At 40.8% G+C, this 23,163-nt stretch overlaps 1 protein-coding gene across 1 annotated transcript; it reads left to right on the forward strand.

The window, feature by feature from the left end:
- Window positions 1–1,239: 1,239 nt before the first annotated feature.
- Window positions 1,240–10,621, forward strand: MRPL15 (mitochondrial ribosomal protein L15). Its single transcript, XM_030943829.1, has 5 exons — window positions 1,240–1,390; window positions 2,401–2,558; window positions 4,965–5,130; window positions 5,610–5,733; window positions 6,947–10,621. Exons 1-5 carry the CDS (start codon window positions 1,292–1,294, stop codon window positions 7,282–7,284), a joined length of 885 nt encoding a protein of 294 aa, XP_030799689.1. The 5' UTR covers window positions 1,240–1,291; the 3' UTR covers window positions 7,285–10,621.
- Window positions 10,622–23,163: the final 12,542 nt, after the last annotated feature.

A 23,163-nucleotide genomic window follows, 5' to 3' on the forward strand; every position in this document is an offset into this window, starting at 1 on the left:
TACATAGATTTCATACTGAAACTCACAGATTTCTGCAGCATGATTGTCATTTTACCTTCATTTATTCTCAGTGCTGGCAGAGCTGCTGCCTGATCCCTACTCCAATGAAGCAGACATTGAACATGGAAGAAGGTACTGTCAAACAGAAGTTTCAGGATGGAAAGCAGGACGTTACACTGAGGAGTATCAGCTTTCAGAACGGGAGCTGTCCTTTCTGCTCTGTAACTCCACAGTGGCAGCTTGTACAATTCAGTTCTTCACTGCACTGAGCCTGCACCCCACACACCCTTCCCACCAGACCAGTATACTGATGGAAGCTGCTGTGCACATTTAAAGTTAAAAGACTGAAATAATAGATGTGATCAAGTACTGCAGCAGTACTAGGAACGTCTTTGTCTCAGTGTTGACTGCAGTAATTTTCTTCCAAATGTTCAGTGAGGGGCCTAGCTTTGGATTTGTGTTGAACACAGGAATGGTAATATAGAGATGTTTTTGTTATTGCTCAGCAGGGCTTGCACAGAGCCAAGGCCTTCTCTGCTTTTCACGTTGCCATGCTCATGAGAAGACTGGGAATGCATGGGAGGATGGGAGGAGACACAGCCAGGACAGGTGACCTCAATCACCAAAGGGATATTCCAGACCTTATGGCATCATGCTTAGTATATAAAGTGGGGGCAAGAAGGAGGGGGGATGTTTTGGGTGATGGTCTTCGTCTTCCCAAGTACCCATGACACATGGTGAGGCCCTGCTTTCCTGGAGATGGCTGACCACCTGTCTACCCATGGTAAAAAGTGAAGTAATTCCTTCTTTTGCTTCGCTTGGATGTGCACCTTTTGCTTTCCCTAGTAATGTCTTTATCTCGACCCACGAGTTTTCTACCTTTTATCCTTCCAATTCTCTCCCTGATCCCACTGGTGGGGGATGGCTGCTCCTGGGGTGAAGCCCCGGGAGTCTCCCACCGCAATGGATACTCCAGTACCTGCACGGGGGCAGCTGAGCCAGGCTCGGTGCACCGCCGGCCAGCCGCGTTTAGATGCAGCCCGACGGTTTTAGAGACTCGGCTTGGGAACACTCGGCTGAGGTCTCAGTAATAAAACAGCAGTGATAAAACGCCAGGAGCGCCCTGATCCCAGCCATCGGAATTCTGAGCTCCGGCACCGCCGGACACCGGGCCCACCGCCCCCGCCTGCGCGACACCGCTGCGAAGGCGCGGCAGCTGCGGTTTACGGCGCTGCCGTAAAGCGGCGCGGCCGGGCGCGCTGTCCGCGGGCGCCCTTGGCAGGGAGCGGCCATGAGCGGGAGCGGCGTGAGCCGGGGCCTGGAGCTGCTGCGCTCGCTGCCCAGGGTCAGCCTGGCCAACCTAAGGCCCAACCCCGGCTCCAAAAAGCGGGTGAGTGCCTGCGGCCCGCCGTCTGTGCCCTGGCGGCAGGACTGTGCCGCGTCCCGGTGTGCTTTGCCCCCGGGCTGTCAGAAGGAGATCGTCCTGGCACGGCCGGGAGAGCCGCCTGGCCAGAGGAGGTGTGGAGAGGCAGAGGAGCGGATGGCACTGCTGTGTGTGTGTGTGTGTGTGTGTGTGTGTGTGTGTGTGTGTGTGTGTGTGTGTGTGTGTGTGTGTGTGTGTGTGTATGTGTGTGTGTATGTGTGTGTGTATGTGTGTGTGTGTGTGTGTGTGTGTGTGTGTGTGTGTGTGTGTGTGCGCTGGGCCGCCGCTTGCCCTTTGCGTGCCTTGTGGCCGATGCGTGGCCATCCCCACACAGCTGGCTGATGGGTGGTGCTGGCTGAACCCCAGGGCATTGCTGGGGCTGGAGGGGAACAGTAAAAGGCTTCGAACTCCAGGTGTTTATGGGATGGAGTAGTGTGTTTGGAAATGGAAGGGTAGAAGGTGTATGAAGAAAAGGAATATGATGCCAGCTAACATTCTTGTTCTTATTTCTCAAAAACAAACCTGTGAGCTGTTTCCTTATAAAGTAGTAGAGAAATTACAAAAAGAAACCAGGGAGAAACCCTTGTGTTTTGGGGGGAATATTAGTGAACAGGGAGATGAGGTTCAAAGGCTGAAACCATAGGAATAGAGAAGGGAACAACAAGCAGCACTTTCCTAAAAGTGCTGAAGACTACTGAATAGTATGGAATTCAAGTGCAGTTTTGTGCCAGACTCGACCATCCCTGCCACCAAAGGAAGCTGACTTGTCCCCAGACTATTTGTGATGCCAGCCTAAAGCTGTGCTCTGCAAAAATCGCATAAACTGCTTTTCTATTTTTCCACTTAGAAAAGATCTGTAACTTAATTTTTCCTTAAGAATCATCATTTTCTCAATTGTTTATGTCTCTGAAATCTAATGTTTTGTAGGTACTGGTCTCTGCAGTAGTTGTCTAAATGTATCACTGATTATTTTGAAGGAGAGACGACGTGGCCGTGGAAGGTACGGGGGTCGGAAGTGTGGCCGAGGGCACAAAGGAGAAAGACAAAGAGGGAATCGGCCCCGACTGGGCTTTGAGGGTGGCCAGACTCCATTTTACTTGGCCATACCAAAATATGGATTTAATGAGGGACATAGGTAAGTGTCTAAACATTTACTTGGAAATTAATCATTGTCTCCATTTCTTGATCTTTCTCCTGAAGCAAGAATCCGGGATGCCAAAACAGGCCTAACTGAAAAAGTTTAGCTTCCCAAATTCCTCTCAGGTTGCTAGCTACTTTACCAGAAGAATCTCCCATTTCTTGTGAGATTATTCTTTTAATTAATTATTTCTTGTTTTGCATGTTTGCTTATTTACTCTCTTCTCATAATCCTTCATGTGTAGCAGACTACCTTTCCTCTTCCAGCTGAGTGAATTTCTCCTCTGAAACTATTCCTTCATTCCTGCTTGTTTTTCCTTTTGCTTCATAACCCAGGGAACTGAATGGGAACAGTCCCAGTGACTGGAGTGAGGATGTTGGACATGGAAGTGTAATCCAAAGCCTTGCTTTGTTGTGTCTCCTCACTTTATTCACCAGAAGCTCTGATCTGCTGTCAGCCCAACAATTCTGCTTTTCTTTGTGGTTCTACCTTTTCAGCCCTCTGACACTGTGGTGTTTGTCTGTCTGTACCCTGCCTGTTATATCTAGGATCCTAACAAGCTCTTTAATACCAAATCTGCTGGATGAGGCATTAAATCACCTTTCATCATTGCTCTCCTTGGGCATTTTGCCTTGTTTAATACTTGTGTCCTTTTTTCACATTGTACTTGTTTGTGTCCTGTCCTTATTCCACCTTTTTCATGTTTAAGGTTATTCTTCTAACATGTTTTTTCTCCAGTCACTGTTCTTACCTGGAGAGGTGTGTGCCAGCATTTCCCAATCTTCCTTCATTTATATTGATAACTTAAAAAATTTTGATTAGAATGAATACAATTTTTTTGAAAGCTGGGTTTACTTTGTCAGATAGCATTTGTGTTACCTGGCCCAGCAACCATTTTGTTGCTTTTTGATCTGGTCTTGCAAACTTCTGTGTCCATCCAGTGCTGTTATAGGCAGTAGTAACAAAAGTCTGCTCCAACAAGCAGACAGTTCAAGGATGAAAAGACCAATGTGTATTTGTGAATTGTTAGACTTGATTTAATGTTCCATTTCCTGATACCACTTCATCAAATAGCTGAGCACTTTTGTATTTCCATTCTTAATGCATGCAGTAGAACTTACAGACTTGTCCCAGTTTAAGGGTTTCCTCTGAATCTCAGTAGTTTTGAGATGTGACTCAAATTCTATTTCCAGGTACTGTTATTTCCTCCTGTTTGCTAAATTATTACAAGAGTAAACAAGAAACACTTTCAATAGCTGAAGGCAGAGTGTAAATCCACAGTCCTGTAAAGGAAATGCTGCAGAATGCAGACACTCAGCTTCTTATGGTAATAGTGGTCAAAAGTTCATGAATAACCAACAGCAAAAATCCAGCCTCCTGCAGTGGCAAGAAATTATTAGGATTTTGCTGTTTCTCACAACATCTGACAGCATGTGAAAACAGAAAAAAAGTACTCTGTAGTTTCAATGTTGTTTGCAAAAATTCAGTGTCAGGCTGCTGTAAATGTTCCTGTGGTGAGCACTGTAAGTACACGAGTGATATTGTTGGGGTGGAGGGAGCACACTGAACAATCTCTCTGCCTGTTTGTCTTCACCTCACTCCTCCTCCTGTTTATCTTCACCTCACTCCTCCTTCTGCCTCCACTTCTTGAGCCCTTTCTCTGTAAGGGGCTGTCTGACAGCACAAATTCGTGTTCCTTGTCCTTTGTACCTGGCTTACCAGTAGCAGAGATCAGCTGCTTCTCAGTTTGGGAGCTGCCACTCAGAGCCTTCCAATAGCAGCCATCAAATGGATTGTAGGAGGAAGTTTTGGGTAACAGCATAAGTGGTGTGCATAGACAGGAACAGATTCTGGCTTTGGAAAACTGTGCTAGGGATTGGTTTGTACAGTGAAGTTAGAACTTGAGAAAAAACAAAAGTAGGTTCTGCTGAAGGCAATGGCTGTTGGCAAGAGATTCCAGCTCCCTTTGGGGAATGTGGGTTAATGCATATTTCCTCAATATTTCTCTTCCTTGATGGTGTTTTGAGGGAGATTCCTTTCAATACTTTCTGAGGTGTTGGGTACAGTGGTAATGGATCAGAAAATCTTGTATGTAAGCTATGCATGTACAGAATTTTGCTGGTAGTCTTTGATATGTGTTTGTATGTTTGGTTTTTTGACAGTCTATCAGCAAAGCACCCAAGGTGGATTCACTTTGAAAGTGGTCATTATTTACAGTCTTGTTGGTTTGCCAAGGGGTGTTAACACTGTAATGTCTTAGTAGTTTTTTGGTTTAGGAGTAGATAAAAACCAGAATATCTCAGTTGACCAGTTGCTATTAAAACTTCAGTTTGGTAAATTTCTCATTGTTTATATGGGTTATTTGTTTTTTTTTGTTTTTTTTTTTTGTCTTTCTGTCCCCAGCCTGAGACGTCAGTACCAACCCCTGAGTCTTCAGAGGCTGCAGTACCTGATTGACTTGGGCAGAGTTGACCCCACGCAGCCAATTGACTTAACTCAGCTCACCAACGCCAGAGGTGTGACAGTGCAGCCTCTCAAGAGGGATTACGGTGTCCAGCTGGTGGAGGAGGTATGCAAACAACACACTTGGTACTTCAGCTTTCAGGTTGTCATTCCCATGGTCTGGAAGCATTTTTTTTGATTCTCCAAATTAGTTTGCTGTGGGCCTTTTCTGGATCATAAATCCACTAGAGGGCGCTGTGTGTCAGCAAAAAAAGAAATAACTCTTTTAGAAAGGATGTCTTCATACCCAAGGGACTGCAGAAATCAGAGTTAAGGAGTACATAACAAAAGGCTGAAGAAGTATTTTACAACAGAAAACTGAAATGTACTGAAAAAAAGTGTATGACTATTTTGGAAATGGAAAGGTTTTTTTTTATTCAGCCCAAGTGACTGAGAGCACCTTGGTTACTTAACTTTGTGCAAAGAACAGACAATTCATAATATTTTTGCAGGATTTAATGTTCCTTACAAGTTTTTGGAGAAGAATAAATGTGTGTCTTAAAATACTCATTTTAATGTTACTGTAATATGTGTTGAAATTTACAGGGTGCTGATATTTTTGCAGCAAAAGTAAATATTGAAGTGCAGAGAGCATCTGAATTGGCAATTGCAGCCATTGAAAAAAATGGAGGTGTAGTAACAACATCGTTCTATGACCCAAGGAGCTTGGGTAAGAACTTCTTTTAATTTCTGCCTTGGTTTTTTTTTGGATGTGCAAAGATTAAATGATCCAAATCAAACTTTCAATCACAGTTCTTAGTAGAAAGTCATCAACTTCTAAAAGCTTCAAAAACAGTTACATGTATATTTATAGAATCATAGAATACTTTGGGTTGGGAGGGATCTTAAAGGTCATCTAGTTCTGGCTCCCGATGAGGAATGATAATGCATCCTCAATTTTGCCTTTTTTAACCATTCACCTGTTTAGCCCTTCCAGTGTTAGTAATTGTATACCAATCAACCAGTTAAGGAAATCTGAATAGCTTTGTAAATAGAGGAACTAAAAATATTGTTTTGCTGGATTTTTGTCTTCTGTTTCCCATGTTTAATAGCACTAAGAAAACTCAGGAAAAAATACATTTAAAAAACACTGTGGATGTTTATATTTTTAATTTAAAATACTTTTCCACTTAAAGTGAGGAAGTAAGTTACAGAAGCTCAGAATCATTCCAGTTAAAATGGCTATTGTTTTCAGAACACTTTCACTGAAGAATGAGGCTTTGCTTTGCTTGAGGCTGCATCCTGCCTAACATTCATTCATGCAATTTTTATTGACAATAATGCAGCTTTCATGTGTGAATGAGGCTGAGAAGAAGAGGAATAGACATTTTAAGTGTGCAAAATATGTTACCTGGGGTGATATAAGTGCTGGGATTGTTTTTGTTCCACAAAATAATAAAAATAATAAGGTTAAAAGGTTCTGGAATATAATTTGCCAAAATTAGTAAAATTTGAGGTAGAGAAGATAATCGCATAAAAGACTAAGTAGGTGCATGTGACATTGATACTTTATTTAAAATACTCATAGAAGCACTAAATTTGACATTAGTTGGTACACTGTGTAAATATCCGTGCAAATGCATTGCTTCAAACCTGGAATGGTTATCTTTCCCAGATAGTCATTCTAAATGTATTAGAAGTAGCAACTCCTCCAGACTGGCATTATAAATAAAAGTTAAAACACTCTTTTGTGTGGTTAAATGAAATTTGCAAGCCGCTATGTCATTCTGAACAAGAATATTCTTGAGATTCAATTTTTTGCTTGGTCCTTTTTGATGTGAGTGTAGTGACTAGTTTAGTACAGAATAAGAAGATGTCATTTAATGTCTTTAAATCTGTGTTATGAAGTGCAATCACTAATCTTCTCTCATGTTTGCCCACAGAAATTTTAATCAAGCCAGTGGTATTTTTCCTGCGTGGCAAGCCTATCCCAAAGCGAATGCTCCCACCTGAAGACCTCGTCCGTTACTACACAGATCCCAGGCATCGGGGCTACCTGGCAGATCCATCCAAGGTTGCAGAAGCCAGGCTGGAACTTGCCAAGAAATATGGCTATGTCTTACCAGACATAACTAGGGATGAACTCTTTAAGATGTTAAGTGCACGCAAGGATCCTAGACAGATATTTTTTGGTCTTGCTCCAGGATGGATTGTAAACCTGGCAGACAAGAAAATTCTGAAACCAACTGATGAGAATCTGTTGAAATACTACAGCTCATGAATTCAGGACTGGACACAATTGCAGGTGTACAGGAAACATCTGGGTATGAATAATGGGTAGAAGTAGCGTGTGTCTGTTTTTACGGCTCCTATTATACTAAAAAAACCATTTTTTTCTTCATGTAATCTTCTGGTGTAGCTCTCAACTTTTTTATCATCATAATAGAGTGTATCAGAAGTCTTAACATTTCAAAACAATGTGGAGTCTGACAAAAAGTGTGGGTCTGGGCACTTTCTCTTCCAATGTTTTGCCAGTTATTTTTTTTCAGGCAAAAGGTTTCAGTGTTGCATTTGTTTCAGAGTATAATTCCAAAGAGTCATTTGACCTAGTAATTAGTTTATATTTCCCCGTCTCAGTTTAAAATTGGAAACATGACTGTACAAAACCAAAATCAGTTTTACAGTTGTATTGCATAAAATTATAAGTTCTAGAAAATGTATCTTGAATAGCTCTAAGAGGTATTTTTGCTTGGGGAAAAGTAGAAAGAACCAGAACTAAAAAAGTACTAAAGATTGCATTAACCTCTTCAATTCCATAGCTATGTTTTGGATTTTGCCATTGCCATCAATAGCACTAGAACTTGAGAGATCTTGATTTTTCTTTTATGTCTTCATATGCAATTGAGGAGGACAGAGTGTGCAGTTTAACATAACTTTCTGTCTAAATTTTTGGCTGGGGGGGGGAGATAACTGTATTAATTCAGAATTCTTATTCAGAATTTAAAACTTGTCCTGACACAAATGTAATTTTATTAATAAAAATGCATAGCAGAATCCAGAGTCAATGAATGACAGTGACAGCGGATTATGAAGGATGGGGATGTGATGGACAAAGTACACAGTCAGAATTCAGTTTTCAGCTTGATCACAGATTGCATGTCTGACAGTGGACAAATTAATTTAAATGCTGTGAAAAGTTATGAGCAAATTGTGTTTATGGAAGACAGCATTTTAATCACACCAACTTGATTAAGTCTTGAAAAATATTTTTCAACAAAGGTTTGTTTTATCAGTCTCTCCAGAATACTGCATTATTACTATGCAAGAGTATTGTAGGTTTTGTGTGGAAGCATTGGGCATTGTGTGGGCTGGGCATTTGAGACAGTGAGCCAGACAGTAAAGAAAGGTGAGAGGGGAGACCAAGATAATATATCAGAATGTGCTCTGACTCCTTGGAAGTTAATGAGCTGCTTCATAATTATGTGGTTTAATGGAAGCTGAATTTGGCTTTAAAATAGTCATAATTTGATTATAAGAATGCAGGAAACAGTTCAGGAGAACTGAACATGAGATGTCATTTTGCTTTCCAATTTTGATGTGCCTTTGGAAATGCTACTTAGAGTTTCCTGTAGCTGCCAAACTATCCCATCTCATAGGGAAAGTCCTCTGTATGCTATAATCTCCTCTTTCTCCTGTGTAACATCTGTATTTTGCTGGTATACCTCAATGGGGGAGAATTTAAGAAAAATCTTCTTTTTCTTTCAGAAAATAAAATGAAGCGGATGAATTTTTGTTGGTGTTTGTCAACCAGCCCAGATTTTTCCTTTACTCAACAACCTGTCTTATCATTTAGTATGACTGTCTGTAATCACAGAACAAAATAAAACAGGTCTTCTCATTCTGATTAAATAATCTGAAATCAAGAGATTTAGAATAAAAAGTCACTAAATTTTGACAACTTACTCTTCAACTTCTATTGTTCCTTGTTAATGTGTGTTAAATGCTATCAGTAATGGTCATTCCCCTGACTTGGGGTTTTAAGTATAGGTGAAACATAGCAAAACAACAGCAATATAAAATTGGACTATGAATAGCAGGAATTTTGTTTTAGTGGCATTAACATTCATATCTTATAAGGTGTCCAACACTTTTTTGGCACGTTAAGAGTAATACTGTGTGCCAAAAAAAGTACAGTTGGTGTTAACTTGAATGTGAAGTAAATAACTTTCTCACTTTAGATGTATCCTGTTCTGCATCCTGATGATTGTTGGTTTGGAACCTTAAGTGACAAGCAATACTTTTTTATTTTCTTTTTTTTTCAAGTTTTTGTTATTACAATAACTTTACAATAACAATATTACTACTGCTTCCATTTGGGAAGGAGTTGGAGAGGGGGAAGAGTATTTATTGCCTTCCCTTATTTGTGCCATAATGTTTCTGTTTTTATGAATCAATTCACAATTGTATTTTGTGGAGGTGGTGGTACTCAACAGGAAAGCTACTTAACTGGAAGTGAAGAAGGAAGTTACTCATATTAGTGAAGACCAGAAGACAAAAGTGTTTATGTATCATTGTGTATTTTGGGGAGGAGAAGACGGGGGAAGGCAAGTTTGTTTCCATTTCTGCTCTTTGTATCAAAATGAACAAATTGCTCTCAGCAAGTTTTTTTCAGAATCAACTTCTTTGATACACACACGCGTGCACACGCTGGTTTCTGTAGGTTTCTAAATGGTTTTCAGGTGAAAGGGTAACTTGGATAAAATGATAACAGTGAAAGAAAGAATGAAAACAGGAAACAGATGTCTGGTGACGTTGAGGGATTGGATAGCACTTATTCAGTGGACGATGTCTTAGTCACAAGGCAGCTGTATCCTGGCTCTGATACTATAACACTACAAATACCTTGGAGCCAAAACAGCCACGTTCCACAAAATCCGGTCATTCTACTTTATAAAGGTGATCTTTTATCATCTTATACTTGGAGAGGGCAAAAAAGGGCTATATGTTCCTTTATTTAAAATATGCAATGCTTGTCTTTTTTTCTCACTTCTGTTAGCAATAGCCAGTATTTTTTATCAGTTGTTTGCATTTTTATTTACTAGTGTAAAAAGTCACAAAGCTATAGAGGATTTCCTGTTCATTTTATCTCATCAGGAACACAAGTCTCCTAGCAACCAAATACAGAATTATCAAAAACACAAGTAAGTTATTGACAAGGTTTCTAATAAATCCATAATAAATAGTGTCCCAAAGGACTGTTGTTTATATGTCAGGCTTACTGGGGCAAGACTAAGTCAATGCTGGCATCTAAAGCCATTCTCACTACTTAGGTATATGGACCATGTTTTCATGTTCATAATATAAAGGATTGTCTTGGATATCCTGTTTTGACAGGGCTTTTTCATGTGCAACAAGGTGTGACACAGCAAGAAGTACCCAATCTACTGTAGGTGGAAAAGTATTATAGCATAGCTGAGGAAAAGGAGTTTTTATTTGTGTCATAAAATACTGAAAGCCATGTCAATTTTTATCAGCAACATCATGCTTCTGAATGACTACTTGATGAAACTGATTACAGATGTGAGACTGCAATCTAAATAAAAGTCTGTAAACATGTACATACCTTGTTGTTTCATCCTGTGATAATTAGAAATCACATGTTTCTTGGGAGCAGATTCTACTGGCTGCATCCAGTCAATGCTATACTTACAGGTGGCTGGCTGCAGACTCAGAATGAAGTGGATTAAAATATGTGTTTTCTGTTTTCTCATATGTATAACAGTGATAACCTGGCTTCATTATACTTCATATAAAATTTGTGTTTAACTGTCAAAAGTTGACTGTACAACCCACTGATTTCTGAAAAAGAATAAATTAAATCAGTGGCCCTGATCTGAATCTTCGCTGGCAGTGTGCCAGCATTGTTTTGACATAGAAGCATAATTGATGTTAGTCCTCCAGGAAGTCATATAAAAGTGATCAATTTTCATTACTCTTCTAATTACTATTTTATTCTTTTCTACTATTATTTCTATTTTCTATTATTTTCTATATTAAAATCTTAAAGGCTAATGCAAAACTAATTCTGCACTGCTTAACACGAGTTTTTCAAGCAATTTGAAATTGTTGCACAAGTCCCATATTTTAAATATTTCACTGTTATGTATATCTAAAACATGAAAGATGCTGTATATATCCAAAATGTCCAGTTTAATATTCTATATGCAGATTTACATTTTAAAATTTACTAAAAATGTAATCAGACAGGAATAATTTTACATAGCTCACAATCCGCACTTCAGTTTAAGGTTATGGTTTGCTCTGTGAAAAGAGAGGTCCACATGTGACAAGGTTCTTGCCCATTAGAGGAAAATTAGAAACATTTTAAGCTCCTTTATCTCCCACCCAGGTGGCTCCTCTTGGTCTTTTGTAGCAGAAATACACAGCATTGTCTAAAGAAGGATGGCTTCTCAGTGGAAGCAAACTATCCTCAGATGTATTCTGTCTCCTGTGCTTAATATTCCCTCTGAAGCATCTGCATCTTCCCAAGGTCTCTTCTCACCTTTCCCGTTGTAGTGGTGGGAACTACAGGGCTCAATCATTCTCAGAGTGTCATCCTGTCTGGCCCACTCTGGGTTTGAAAATCTGGTTGTTTTATGTGCCTCTGGAGCAGGAAAAGTGTTGATCATTCCTGCATCTGTTTATATGGGGGGGTTGGGGGGGATTGGCTTGAGTTTCCGGGACTGGTGTTGCTTTTGTTGTTAAAAATGTCAACAGCAATGTTGTTTACTTGTTAACCTTGTAGATTCCAAGCCACATGCCAAGCAACTTGGAGGGCCCTTTGAGCAATGGATTTGGTGTTTATCAGTCAATGAACACGCCTAGAAGAGTGCCTGTGCACTTAAATCAGAATTGCACACACTAGATACCAGTATGAAAGGATAGACAATTTTGCATTCAATGGACCAATGCCCAAATCTGTCTTTCCTTGCACTTTTGTACTTTTCTTCAGCCTCTGTAAGATTCATTCTGTCTCATGGTAGCATTGTGCTGTCTGGGCTTTAGTCTATAAATATGGGCAGATTAGTCCATATTTAGCCTGAAAATCTGCCATTTTTTTCATTCCTTGGGCTGGTAATGAGAGCTAGGAGTTTGTGGATATAGAGTGGCCTATGGAAAATAAGTTGATGTGTAAATTTATAGTGAACTAGTTCTCTAGGGGTTTTTGTGATGCTGGTGTAGTTTGCTCCCTGTGCAGAGTACCTTAAATTAAGAAAATAGATTCACTTGGTATCTGGCAAGGAAGATGCATTTTTTAGTTAAACATAACTGTGGTTCAGTGCTGCAAAAATTGGAATCCAAGTTCCTTATGCAGTTATTATAGTGAGGTATTGTGTTAGTTTCAAAATTAATGCAAGTCTAAATTTACATTACTCACATATAAACAGTACATCAAACTCCTCTCATAGGAGTCTTGCTGCTTTTGGAGTAATGTGATTGATACAATCATTATCTAGAGCTTAGAGAAAAGCCATATTCAGCTTGGAGCAGACATCTAAGCAGTTCAGTGACACTCTAGACTCCACTGACTGTGACAGGAGTTGTAATGTAGCACTCTTGTATGCACCCAAAGTTTCAACATCTGGAGCTGAATCACACTCTTTGTTTTCAGCGACCCAAGATGTTTGAAGTTAATGGTCGGAATTCCTCCACAGGATCAACATAGTGCCAGTATGTTTTGCTGAGCTCTGCCATTGGGAACTTGTGACACCTGATCTACTAGGCTGTATTTATCTTTGAAAATAAGCATGGTCTTAAAATTACTTAATGAAAAAAGCAGTCTAGAGGATCTATTTGTGCCACAAGAGGTGAGATGCTGGCAATCAGACAGTGTTATTTTATAACTACTGGAGACAGCAGGTTCTCCAGGATATGGAAATTGGTGACAGCCTCACCTGGCAGCCTCTGACTTTCAAGGTGGATGACTCCCAGTTCCCTGCCCTGCACTGATGTTTCTGCTCAAAATTTGCCTGCCTGCCTTCTTTGACCCTTGTGTGATACATGCTGATGTTTGTGCTAGTTCTAATGTATGTTTACTCCATAAGGAAAGAACAGATATTAAACTCACCTTCATTTGCAAAAGAAAAAAATGGGAGAGCAGAATGGTGCCTCTCTTGAGGTGTCTGCTTCACAAGTGCTGCTAGAGAAGGTGACTGAGATGCTTAAACATGGATGTTGTCTCACTGCTATCTGAGAAGATGCATACAGTATATCTCATAGGGTACCCCCTACAGCTACTGGGACAGCTTGTGATGTTTGTATAAAAGACATATTTGGTAGTGATGTGCTTGGTATTTGTGCACAGGCAATCATTTATCCCTTCCTTTTTTTTTTTTTTTTTTTTTTTTGTTTTTGTGTTTTTTTTTTTGTTTTTGTTGCTTGACAAGGCCATTGTGCTTATTGCAGCAGGCAGTCTGAGTATGGGCCATGTACTTGGCTTGAAAATATTCCAGACAAAATATTATTCTACTGGTTTTATGTTGGACTTGGGTGATGTGAGGATGTGATGTTGCTGCTGCCCTGACTTCTAGGTAAAATTTCTGAGCTAAATGTGACTTTGCTGTTGGGCTTTGTTTTTATTGTTGTTTTTGGAAGGCTCCAGCCCTTCCAAGTTCATCATTAAAGTCAGGTATTTACTGTAGGATGATCATGAAATAAATTACCATAGTGAGGACATGATTGTGTAGTAAAGCTCTACCTGGGTCAGTTTTTGTGCATTTATTTGTATGTCTCTGAGGGAGTTGTAGCACTGGGGTGCTCTGATTTTGTGTTTGATGTGGGAAAACTTATCTGTCCATTAAGAGAACCTAAGAAGAAAATGGGAGGTAAAAACCTGTCAAGTAATTTCTGCTGCATCTTGTGAAAACTTCATGTTGTTCCAATTCCAGCTGTTGTTCTTGACTGAGCTGGATGGCTTTGCTTATGGCATATTAGGAAAATGCAGTGGCAGCAGACCACCATGGGTACTGACATGCACCTATGGTATATAGCAGGCTGGGGCCAAAGAAGAAATTATTTTGGAGACTTGGGAACATGAGAATCAAGGTATGAAAATCCACCTGAAGAGATTCCAAAGTCAGAAATGTGTATTCTGCAACACCACTGAAACTCTGCTGCATGTTTTATTATGCTTTGTTTTTGCTGACTATCCTGTTATGAGCTGTAAGTAGTCAAGAAATTATTTAAAGAATATACATTTTAGGTTTTCTTTGTTGTCCTTAGAGTTTTCAGCTCTGCAGGAATCTTGTTTCCAAGCATTGTTCCTGTATCCAGCAAGTCTAGAAGCAAATTTAAGAAGTAGGAGCCAGCATTTTCATGTGATGGCAATATTCCAGAAACTGGTCCTCTAGGATAAACAGTAAATACTGTGAGGCTTGCAAAATACTTACTCATTCATTGCTAATACCCTGCTGATATTTTCATTGTTAGAGAGCATAATTTCTCTGCTGTCTCTGCAGGTGACATCCAGTCACATCTCCTCAGCATGAAACCTGTCTTTGTTTCCAGCATCCAAACCTGAAGGTAACAAATATGATATTACCAGGTACACAGGCACCCCACACAAACTTCCTTCTCCATCTGCTCCTCTGCCCTAATTACGAAACTGCTTACGGTCATTTGTGGGGCTGGGAGTTGCATCTGCTTAGTGGGGACAGGGAGGAGAAGGTCCGGTGTCCTGGTAGAGGCAAGGCTGACACCTAGTGACCAGACATATTTATTCCTATGGGAATTCACGGTCTTCTGGTTCAGTCACTGTTCACTCTTACCTAGGTCTGGAAGGTGTAAACTTCAAAGTGAATAGTTAGTTTATTTCATAGTAATTTTTGGCCTTTGTTTTCCCTGTTTCTAGTATACTCTTCTGAAGATGGAGTTCAGCTAGCTTGCAGGCTTGTTCACACCTGATGTTGTAGAGGATTTTGTGTGTAGTCTCCTGGGAGCTGTTCATGCCAGCTGTGCTGAGCAAACTGAGGTGGCTGATTGCAATCAACAGTAACTTCAGAACATCATGCTTTTTGACTTTTCCTTAATAAAATCATGGCTGACTGCAGTATTTGTATTATTCTTGCTCATCCTGTGATAAAGAATTCAAAATCAAACGTGTTGGGATATTCTCTGAGTTGCAGAATTTTCTTCCTGCGGGTGTCTGCTGACCAGAGGTAGCATCTTAAAATGAGGCTGCCACCTGGAAAGCACTACCTGTTCCATCACCATTGCAGATCCTGCTGGAAATGCTCTGAGTTCTGCAATATTAATGAGGAAGAGTAAAATCTAGCTAAAAGACTCTTACAGAATGCTTTCTTTGGTTATGTAGATTAGCATTTCAGGAGCATAACATATTGATGTGATTTGCTTTTAACCTTTACCAAAAGGAGTCGACATACCAATTTAGGAAAACAGCCCCCCAGCCTGAACCAAAGCAGTCATGTCCCAAAAGTAGACTGCAGAAGGCCTCAGTGGTTGCCCATGCTAATGGATTTCACACTAATCCCTGTACTGAAGCCCTGAAAGAGCCTTCTTGGAGCAGTCCTTGGGATTGGAGGAATATTTTTTCTTTTAAATGTCTCTTGTCATTTAAATGAAGTATTGGAAATAAGGTTGTGTTTGCTACTAGCACTGTGTTTGACTACACAGAGAGTCAGAGCTCAATATTTTTCTGTGCCTGAAAGGAAACTTTGATTCTTCCTGAATGAAATAACTAGGAACTTGCACAAGCCTTGTGTTGTTGAACGAAAAAGGCAAGCTTTTTTTCCCTTCAGATTATCTTTTATATCTCACTCAGAACTTTATGTATGGCCCTGATTCTGTATCTGTGGCATGTTTCTAATTAGCCCATGAAAAAATAAAGGTTCTGTATTTTAAAATCTACTGATTTTCCCTCTGCTAACTATTGTTGATAGGATGAGCCTCTGGAGAGAAGGCTAGCATATTGCCAAGGCAAATTCTCCTTCACAGCGCTGTGGCACTAGGAATGAGAATAGCAAGCCTTATAGAACACATGCATATACTGAATGTTTTTTCCCTCTCTGAAAACTGGTGGTCCAATTCCACATCTCAAAACCATCACCCAGTACTGTTTGTCTGAGGTGAAATTTGTATTTTCTTACTTGTGGTTGCAGCCACCTTTGGTGTCTCTCACAAACAAAATTATAGGGTTGTTTATTTGCGTTGTTACTTTGAATAATTATTTTTAAAATTCACAAAACCTGACTTCTAAACTTAATTTTAGTTAATTAATTAATCTGAACAAGAGCCACAGAACAGGTAAACATGGCTTTGACCAGGAGTATGTAATAGACTTTGTATGATTCATGTTGAAAGAGAAATATTTGGGACTCTGAAGACCTTAAATGTGATCCCTGAGGAATACAGAAGAATTTCATAAAGAATTCTTTATATAATAATAACCCTTTTTTTCTCTTTTTTTTTTTTTGTGGGTAATGGAAAGTTTGTTAATTGGTCAGACTAAGCCAATTGTTTTCGTGCTTTCAGACCCCAAGTGCAGGATTCCTGCCTTTGTTCAGAGCAAAGTATCAAATTAGTAGGCACAAAAAAAGCAGGGCATCTGTTAGAGCTCCATCTCTATGTACTGGTAGATGTCACCTCTAGAAAACCTACTCAGAGCCTCAGTCTTTGTCAGTCGTGTGCTCTCGCACTCATAGCAGTAGCACCAAAGCAGCAGGTGCCCTAGGGCACATCCAGTTCCATGTCTGCTCCAAAATAACATTTGGTGTGGAGCTTCAGTGGTGCAGACATGGGAACATGTGCAGGCAGAGCCAAGGTGTGCTGGTTTTGGCTGGGATAGAGTTAATTGTCTTCACAGTGCCTGGTATGAGGATCTGTTTTGGATTTGTGCTGAACAGAGCTGATAATGCAGAGATGTTATTGTTACTCCCTTTTCTGCTTTTTGTGCTGCCACACTGGTGAGGAGCCTGGGGGTGCATGGGAGGGTGGGAGGAGACACAGCCAGGACAGGTGACCCCAACTGACCAGAGGGATATTCCAGACCATGTGGCATCATGTAAAGTGGGGGAAGAAGTAGGATGTGGGGAGGCATTTGAAATTATGTCAATTGTCTTCCCAAGTCATCGTTACATGTGATGGGGCCCTGCTCTGCTGGGGATGGCTGAACACCTGCCTGCCCATGGGAAGCACTGAATCAATTCCTTGTTTTGCTTTGCTTCTGTGTATGGCTTCTGCTTTCTCTGTCTTTAAACTCTTTATCTCAAGCTATGAGTTCTTTTTCACCCTTCCAGATCTTTCCCCAGTCCCACTGGTTGGGGCAGTGAGTGAGTGGCTGCGTGGGGCTTGGCTGCTGGCTGAGGTTAAACCATGACACAAGGGAAATCAGTCAGAGCAATTCCCTGTGCACAAAACTCCCCCTGACACCTATTTCATGTGGTGACCTCCAGCATTGTACCAGCCTGGAGATGGTGGCACACAGAGAGCCCTGTGAGCCAGGCAGGTGCTCCCATGTCCTCTCCACTGCTGTCACCTGGATGGAGAGTAGCCTGTGTCCTTCCTGCCCTGGATCTCTGGGTTGGAATGCTTTGTTGGCTGGATTGGGAGCTGAAGGGTTGACCTGCCTCCTGGCCTAACACAGGGTTTTGGAAGAGTTCTCCTCTGACAGAACTCACCTGCAAGGCCCCACCATCAGCTACCACATGGCAGTGGGGGAAGAATTGACTTTTCTTTCTTTGTGCAGGATCAAACACAGGCAGGACAGTTCTGTGTGCTTGTAAGACCAACTGCCATCATGCGAAAGCAGAGAATGATCTTTCAGACTCACATGCCTTTGTCAGAAGTCTGCGTGCAGCCATGTAGGAACCAATAAGTAAGGCAGGTAGCTCTGTGGCTCTTCTGATTGTATTGTGTCCAAAACTGCCAGAGCTTTAGTGCTACTTCTGACTACCCAAGGAGTCAGGCTACTTATATTTCCCTTTCATAAAATAAGCTTGACCACCACTTCACTTGGATTTTTTCTGTATGCTATTGATAATGCTATTGAACTCATCATACACTTGCAAATATGAAGTACAATGGCATTTCCTAATTTCATTCATGGCCAAAGTTACAGTTAAATGAAAGTTAAAGCTCAGTGTACCTATTTGATCTTAGTTTTTCTTCTAGTGACTCAGGATGTGTCCCCACTGCACATTCCCTTGTATTTTACATGGTTGTGCTCTAATATCAACTGATGAAACCTTAGGTAGAAGAATTTATGGTGTTGAGATTGTTTGTTGGATTTTTTTGTTTTGTTTTGTCTTGTTTTCCACCAGGAAATACATAATTTTACAATGAAAAACTGTTTTGTTTCTCTGTTCACTAATACTTTTTATCAGAAGTAGTCAGCAGTTTGTGATAATTTCTGCCTAGAGTGTTGTTGACTCCTTTTTGAAACAGGAATTTTTGAAAACTCCTAATTCCACTTTCCTATAAAAGCTTATCAATTAGTCCAAAGAAAGACATCATGTGAGCTTTTCTGGTCATTGGAGAATGAATGAATTTTTTTTGTATGTATGATCAATTTTTTTTTTTGTATGATTAGCTTATTCAGATTATTAACATGAACAGAAAGTTCTCACTAAAATAAATAGGTCACGGGTCTAGTATGAAAGAAAAAGTTGTTATGGCATGGAGAGAAATGAGAGAAATTACTGAGTCCTACAGGACATAGGTCATCCTGACTCATGGCACGTTTCTATTCTGATTAACCTATCTGTACTAATTTGTTCGGATCAATTAGATTACATATCTTTGTGTTTTTTTCACATCCAATCTGAAAACAAATGTGTCCCTTATTTACTATGAAAGTACTATAGTTTGTTTCCCCTTGACTGATAATCAAAATCCAATCAGCAAGCTACTCCCTGACTACTACTTTGTTCTGGTTGAAATCATAGTGTACATAAACCACTGATTTAATCAAACTGCAGCCTGGTGGCCAAAAATACACCATCCTTGTATATAATCTTAAAGAGTTTTCAAGTAAAACTTTGACCTGGATCCCTGGCAGTCTATAGCATTTCTAGGAAGTTGATAACTAGTTTTCCATTGCTCACAAACTTTGGAAGGCACAGACAGGGCAAGAGCTGGCCATGTTGGCTTTGCCATGACTTCACCAGATAGCAAAGTTCTCAGCTGCAGGCCTGCCTGGGAAGGAGGGGAAATATGCTTTGGGAGGTAACAATAATGCCAGCTGGCATTCCTAGAATATGACAGCTTCTTATGATATCCTCTTACAGTCAGAAGCCAATTCCCTTAGTTGGGTTCAGGGAATGATAGAGCCAAGTTTTCCTGTGTTTTAATCAGATTTCCTAAGGAAAAATGTTGTGCAGCAGCACACACTTGCCTGTTTGTGCATGTATTTGGCTCCCTCGACCTTTCTTTTGAGACCTCTTGAACTGTTTCAGCTCTGCTTTATGGGGGAGTAGAAGTGTTAAAGAGGGAAAGGTCCCACAAGCCCCATGAAGACTGGGATTGGAATCTCACATGTCCCCATAGACTGGGGCTTAAAAGTGAGTTCTTTTCCTCTCACCAGACACTACTTCACCTGACAGCAAACACAGGCTCCCAGACTTCAGCTGGAGAACCCAGGCTTCAGCAGGGTGCTGCTCCTAAGCCACAGGTGAGGGCATGCGTCTGCTGCCCTTCGTGCTGTTGGAAGGATACACAAAGGTACTGACTGGAGAGGGGAAGGATGAAATCAGATCCACAAAAAACCCATCAAAAGTAAAGTAGAAAGTTTCTCCCCCTGAGTATTTTACAGTCACAGAAGTCATAATCCTGCTTGTAGCAGTAATAAGAACTACTCTTTCAGCTGTGCTGATTTACACAGACTTAACAAACAGCCTTTAAAGTGAGAAAATTTAGAACTGTAACCTTCTCCTTTCATATCAACAGTCCTAAAATTTTTGAAAATTTTACAAGTGTATTTAACACAAGTTCAGCTCTGTAAGTTGAATTTTCACATGCTGCCTTATTTCAGTTTTGCCTCTACTTACATGCTGCTGTGTTGGTTTTTTCCACTTGCTGCCTCTTAACAAGAGAGACGTTTTGTTGGTCAGTGTCAGAACAGATACCTAAAGCACAAATCAATGCAGAGAATAAAAGTTCTAATTGGTAGGTGCTGTCAGCCTAGAAGATTCTCCTTAACAAGATAATTTCTTAAATTTCTGTGAAAGGAACATTTATCCTTAACTTATGCCATGCAAGACTTGGTGGTTACTTTTATTGATCACTCAGACAATCATAAAGAATAATGTTTTGCTTAAACTGATGTTGCAGATTAGACTGATTTCAAATTGCTTAAAATCTTCCTTTTGATGCTAATAGTCTACTTTATGAGAGGAACCAGCTTCTTTTCTTCTCTGGCTGGGAGAATGCACCTGCCTGGATGACTTGATGGGAAGCAAGGAGGGAGCTAACTGAGCCGTGCATGGGGCTAGCAGGGTCAGCATGTTCCGCTGCTCGAGAAAGAGACCGGCTGGTAATTCCTGGTGTCTGCCAGGGGGATCTAGCCACCAAAATAAGGTCATTGTAAAACTCCAGCACCAATGATGTAGAGCAGCCAGCTGCCCTGCGAGGGCTGGGTCTGAGCTGGATGTCTCCCAGAGCCACAAAGGGCCAGGAGTGGGGAGGGCTGCAGCAGTCTCCAGTTTGCAGACATGCTGTTCTTCACTGTGGGGTTTGTGCCATCGGTGGATAAGGTGGTCATGTGTGTTTCTTTCTGACACTGATTAAACAAAACCTGTTGCTCTTGTTTGGAAATGGCAAGTGAAAAAATGTGCAGAGTGGAGACAGGTACAAAGCAGCACGAAAACATTCAATTCCCAGGACTGAATATGAGTTGAATTCCCTTGGAATAGCTCCGCCCGTCGCAGTGGTGCTCTGCAGGGCTTTGCGGGTACAGTAGTACCGGTGGCTGTCGGCAGCGAGATGCGCGCAGAGTTGCACAGTGAGAGGTACACCCATCACCTCCGCCTCCTTACGAGAAATTACAATTAAGGCTGAAGCGTGTTTGTTTGGGTTTCTTTGCCCCCCAAAATGAACATCCGAGCCCTGGGGAGAAGGAGAGCGGCTCCGCGGCCGCTGGGGGGAGATGTTCCCCCGGGCACCCCGGCTCCGAGCGCCGGCAGAGCCGGAGCGCTCCGCGTCCTGCCCAGCCCCGGCATCAAAACCTTCTGGTTTGAGGCGGGACGTCTCGGGGGGGCTCCGAAGCAGGAATACTTCAAAATGTGTTTTGCGCCACAGCAGAGCGAGCTCTTTAAAATGGTGGGAAATGTCCCCCAGAAGTCTTTTTTGGTAACGAATTACCCGTGAAAGCTTTTAACGCTTTCAGTCACGCGTGGAGATTAATGAAGCAGCAGCTTTGGGGGAAGGAGAGTTTTGAAAGATAGTGGTTAGTAAATGGGAAAGCTGCCATTATATTACCTTTACATTTCCTGGTGTTTACAGCTGCAATCCTTGAGGATATCTGTAAGTCAGCGAGGGTAAGATGAATACTCTTACTACACTGAAATAGTGGATTTGTAGGTCTCTCGTAAAGACACCTTTTCTTTCTCTTAATAGATTCAAACGGTGATGGAAAGTATTCATTAAGCTTGATGTGTTTGGACCACATTTCAAAAGGCTTAGAATTACATTAAGCTACATCATTCTCCAAACAGCCCCACTGACCTGCTTGTGAAGTTGCTGCTTGGTGGGAGTAAATTTATTTCTCTGGCTTTCAAATTAAAAAATTGAAGGTATGCTGAAACTTAATTTTCTGGATGGGAAAACAGCACCAAGCAGTCAAATATGGGAACAAGTGGCCTTGGAAAATCAGGTACAATACAAATACACATCATTTTCATGTCCATTTCCATAACCAAAGTGTGGAAAACCTGTTTTGTGGTGTACAGTCCCTGTTTATAGCATAATACTCTAAATATCCTATAGAAAAGGATACTTTCCACCCGAAAATCTGGCAATGTGCTATTCTGTGGACCCAAGCACAAAATGACCAACTTGAGGATGACAAAAAGTAGAAGCAGTGTATTTCTGCTGCTGATATATGTCTGATATTTAAAACCCCTCTCCAGTCTAGTAGACTGGGTAGCCATAGGAAATATGATTACTCTGCATATATATGATGAATAATGCCTGAGAGTTTTGCTGAAGAGTTCAGTAAATGCAGATTATTGTTTCAGAAGTCAGAAGTGATTACTGAAATTCCTGTCATGTCTCTTTGAAAAGATCAATGAGAATAAAATGCTGAGCAGGCTAATAAAGGACTTCTCAAGCTCTCCAACTATCTGATTAATTTCTTATGATTTTGAGGTAAAACTATGGATCAGCACATGAAATATGGCCCAGGTTAGAAAATGAGTTCCCACATATCATGAACCTGGTTTATGAACTAAGCTGAGATCTTACTGTTCAATTGCTTTGTTCAGGTGTAGACCAGAAAATAAAATCCTGCTTATTTCAGAACTGCCCTTGATGTTTCCACAGGTTTTGTGATACTTTCACAATGGATGAGACTTAGAACAAAAGCACAAGGGCAGATTCAACTGCTTCTGAATATAAATCATCCTCTATGCAGAGTCTCTTGTAATATAAAGGAATTCCCTACTGAGACAATCTTCTCTTTATTTATTTCAGGATCACATGAACTGGTAGAGAATGTCCTAAACTTTCTTCCTAATTCTCAGTTAGACAAACTGTCTAGAGTCAGAACAACCCTGGCCTCATACTTCTTCCTACAGTCTCCTGCTGAGTGTAAAATATGGCTGTCTTGTGGTTTGAATAAGGCTTTTAATGTGCCATGGGATGTCACGGTCCACAGAAATGGAATACAGTGTTCTACTTGCTGAGAAACAGAAAAAAAGCTAACCAAACTGGTTTCTTCCTCCTGAGTACATTGTGACTGGCTGGAAATCCAATCACTGAGACTAAAAATATCAGCCTTGATCACAAAAAAAAAAAAAAAAGAGCACCTGACAGATGGATTTAGTCTTCCTTCAGCACAAACATGTATTTGCCACTAAAAGTTCGGTGAGTTCACGGGTCTTGTCTCCCAGCACATTATTGACAGACTCTGGGATGAGGTGGATGTTAT

This window comes from Camarhynchus parvulus, chromosome 2 (genome assembly GCF_901933205.1).
Source record: "Camarhynchus parvulus chromosome 2, STF_HiC, whole genome shotgun sequence".
Lineage (NCBI taxonomy): Eukaryota > Metazoa > Chordata > Aves > Passeriformes > Thraupidae > Camarhynchus > Camarhynchus parvulus.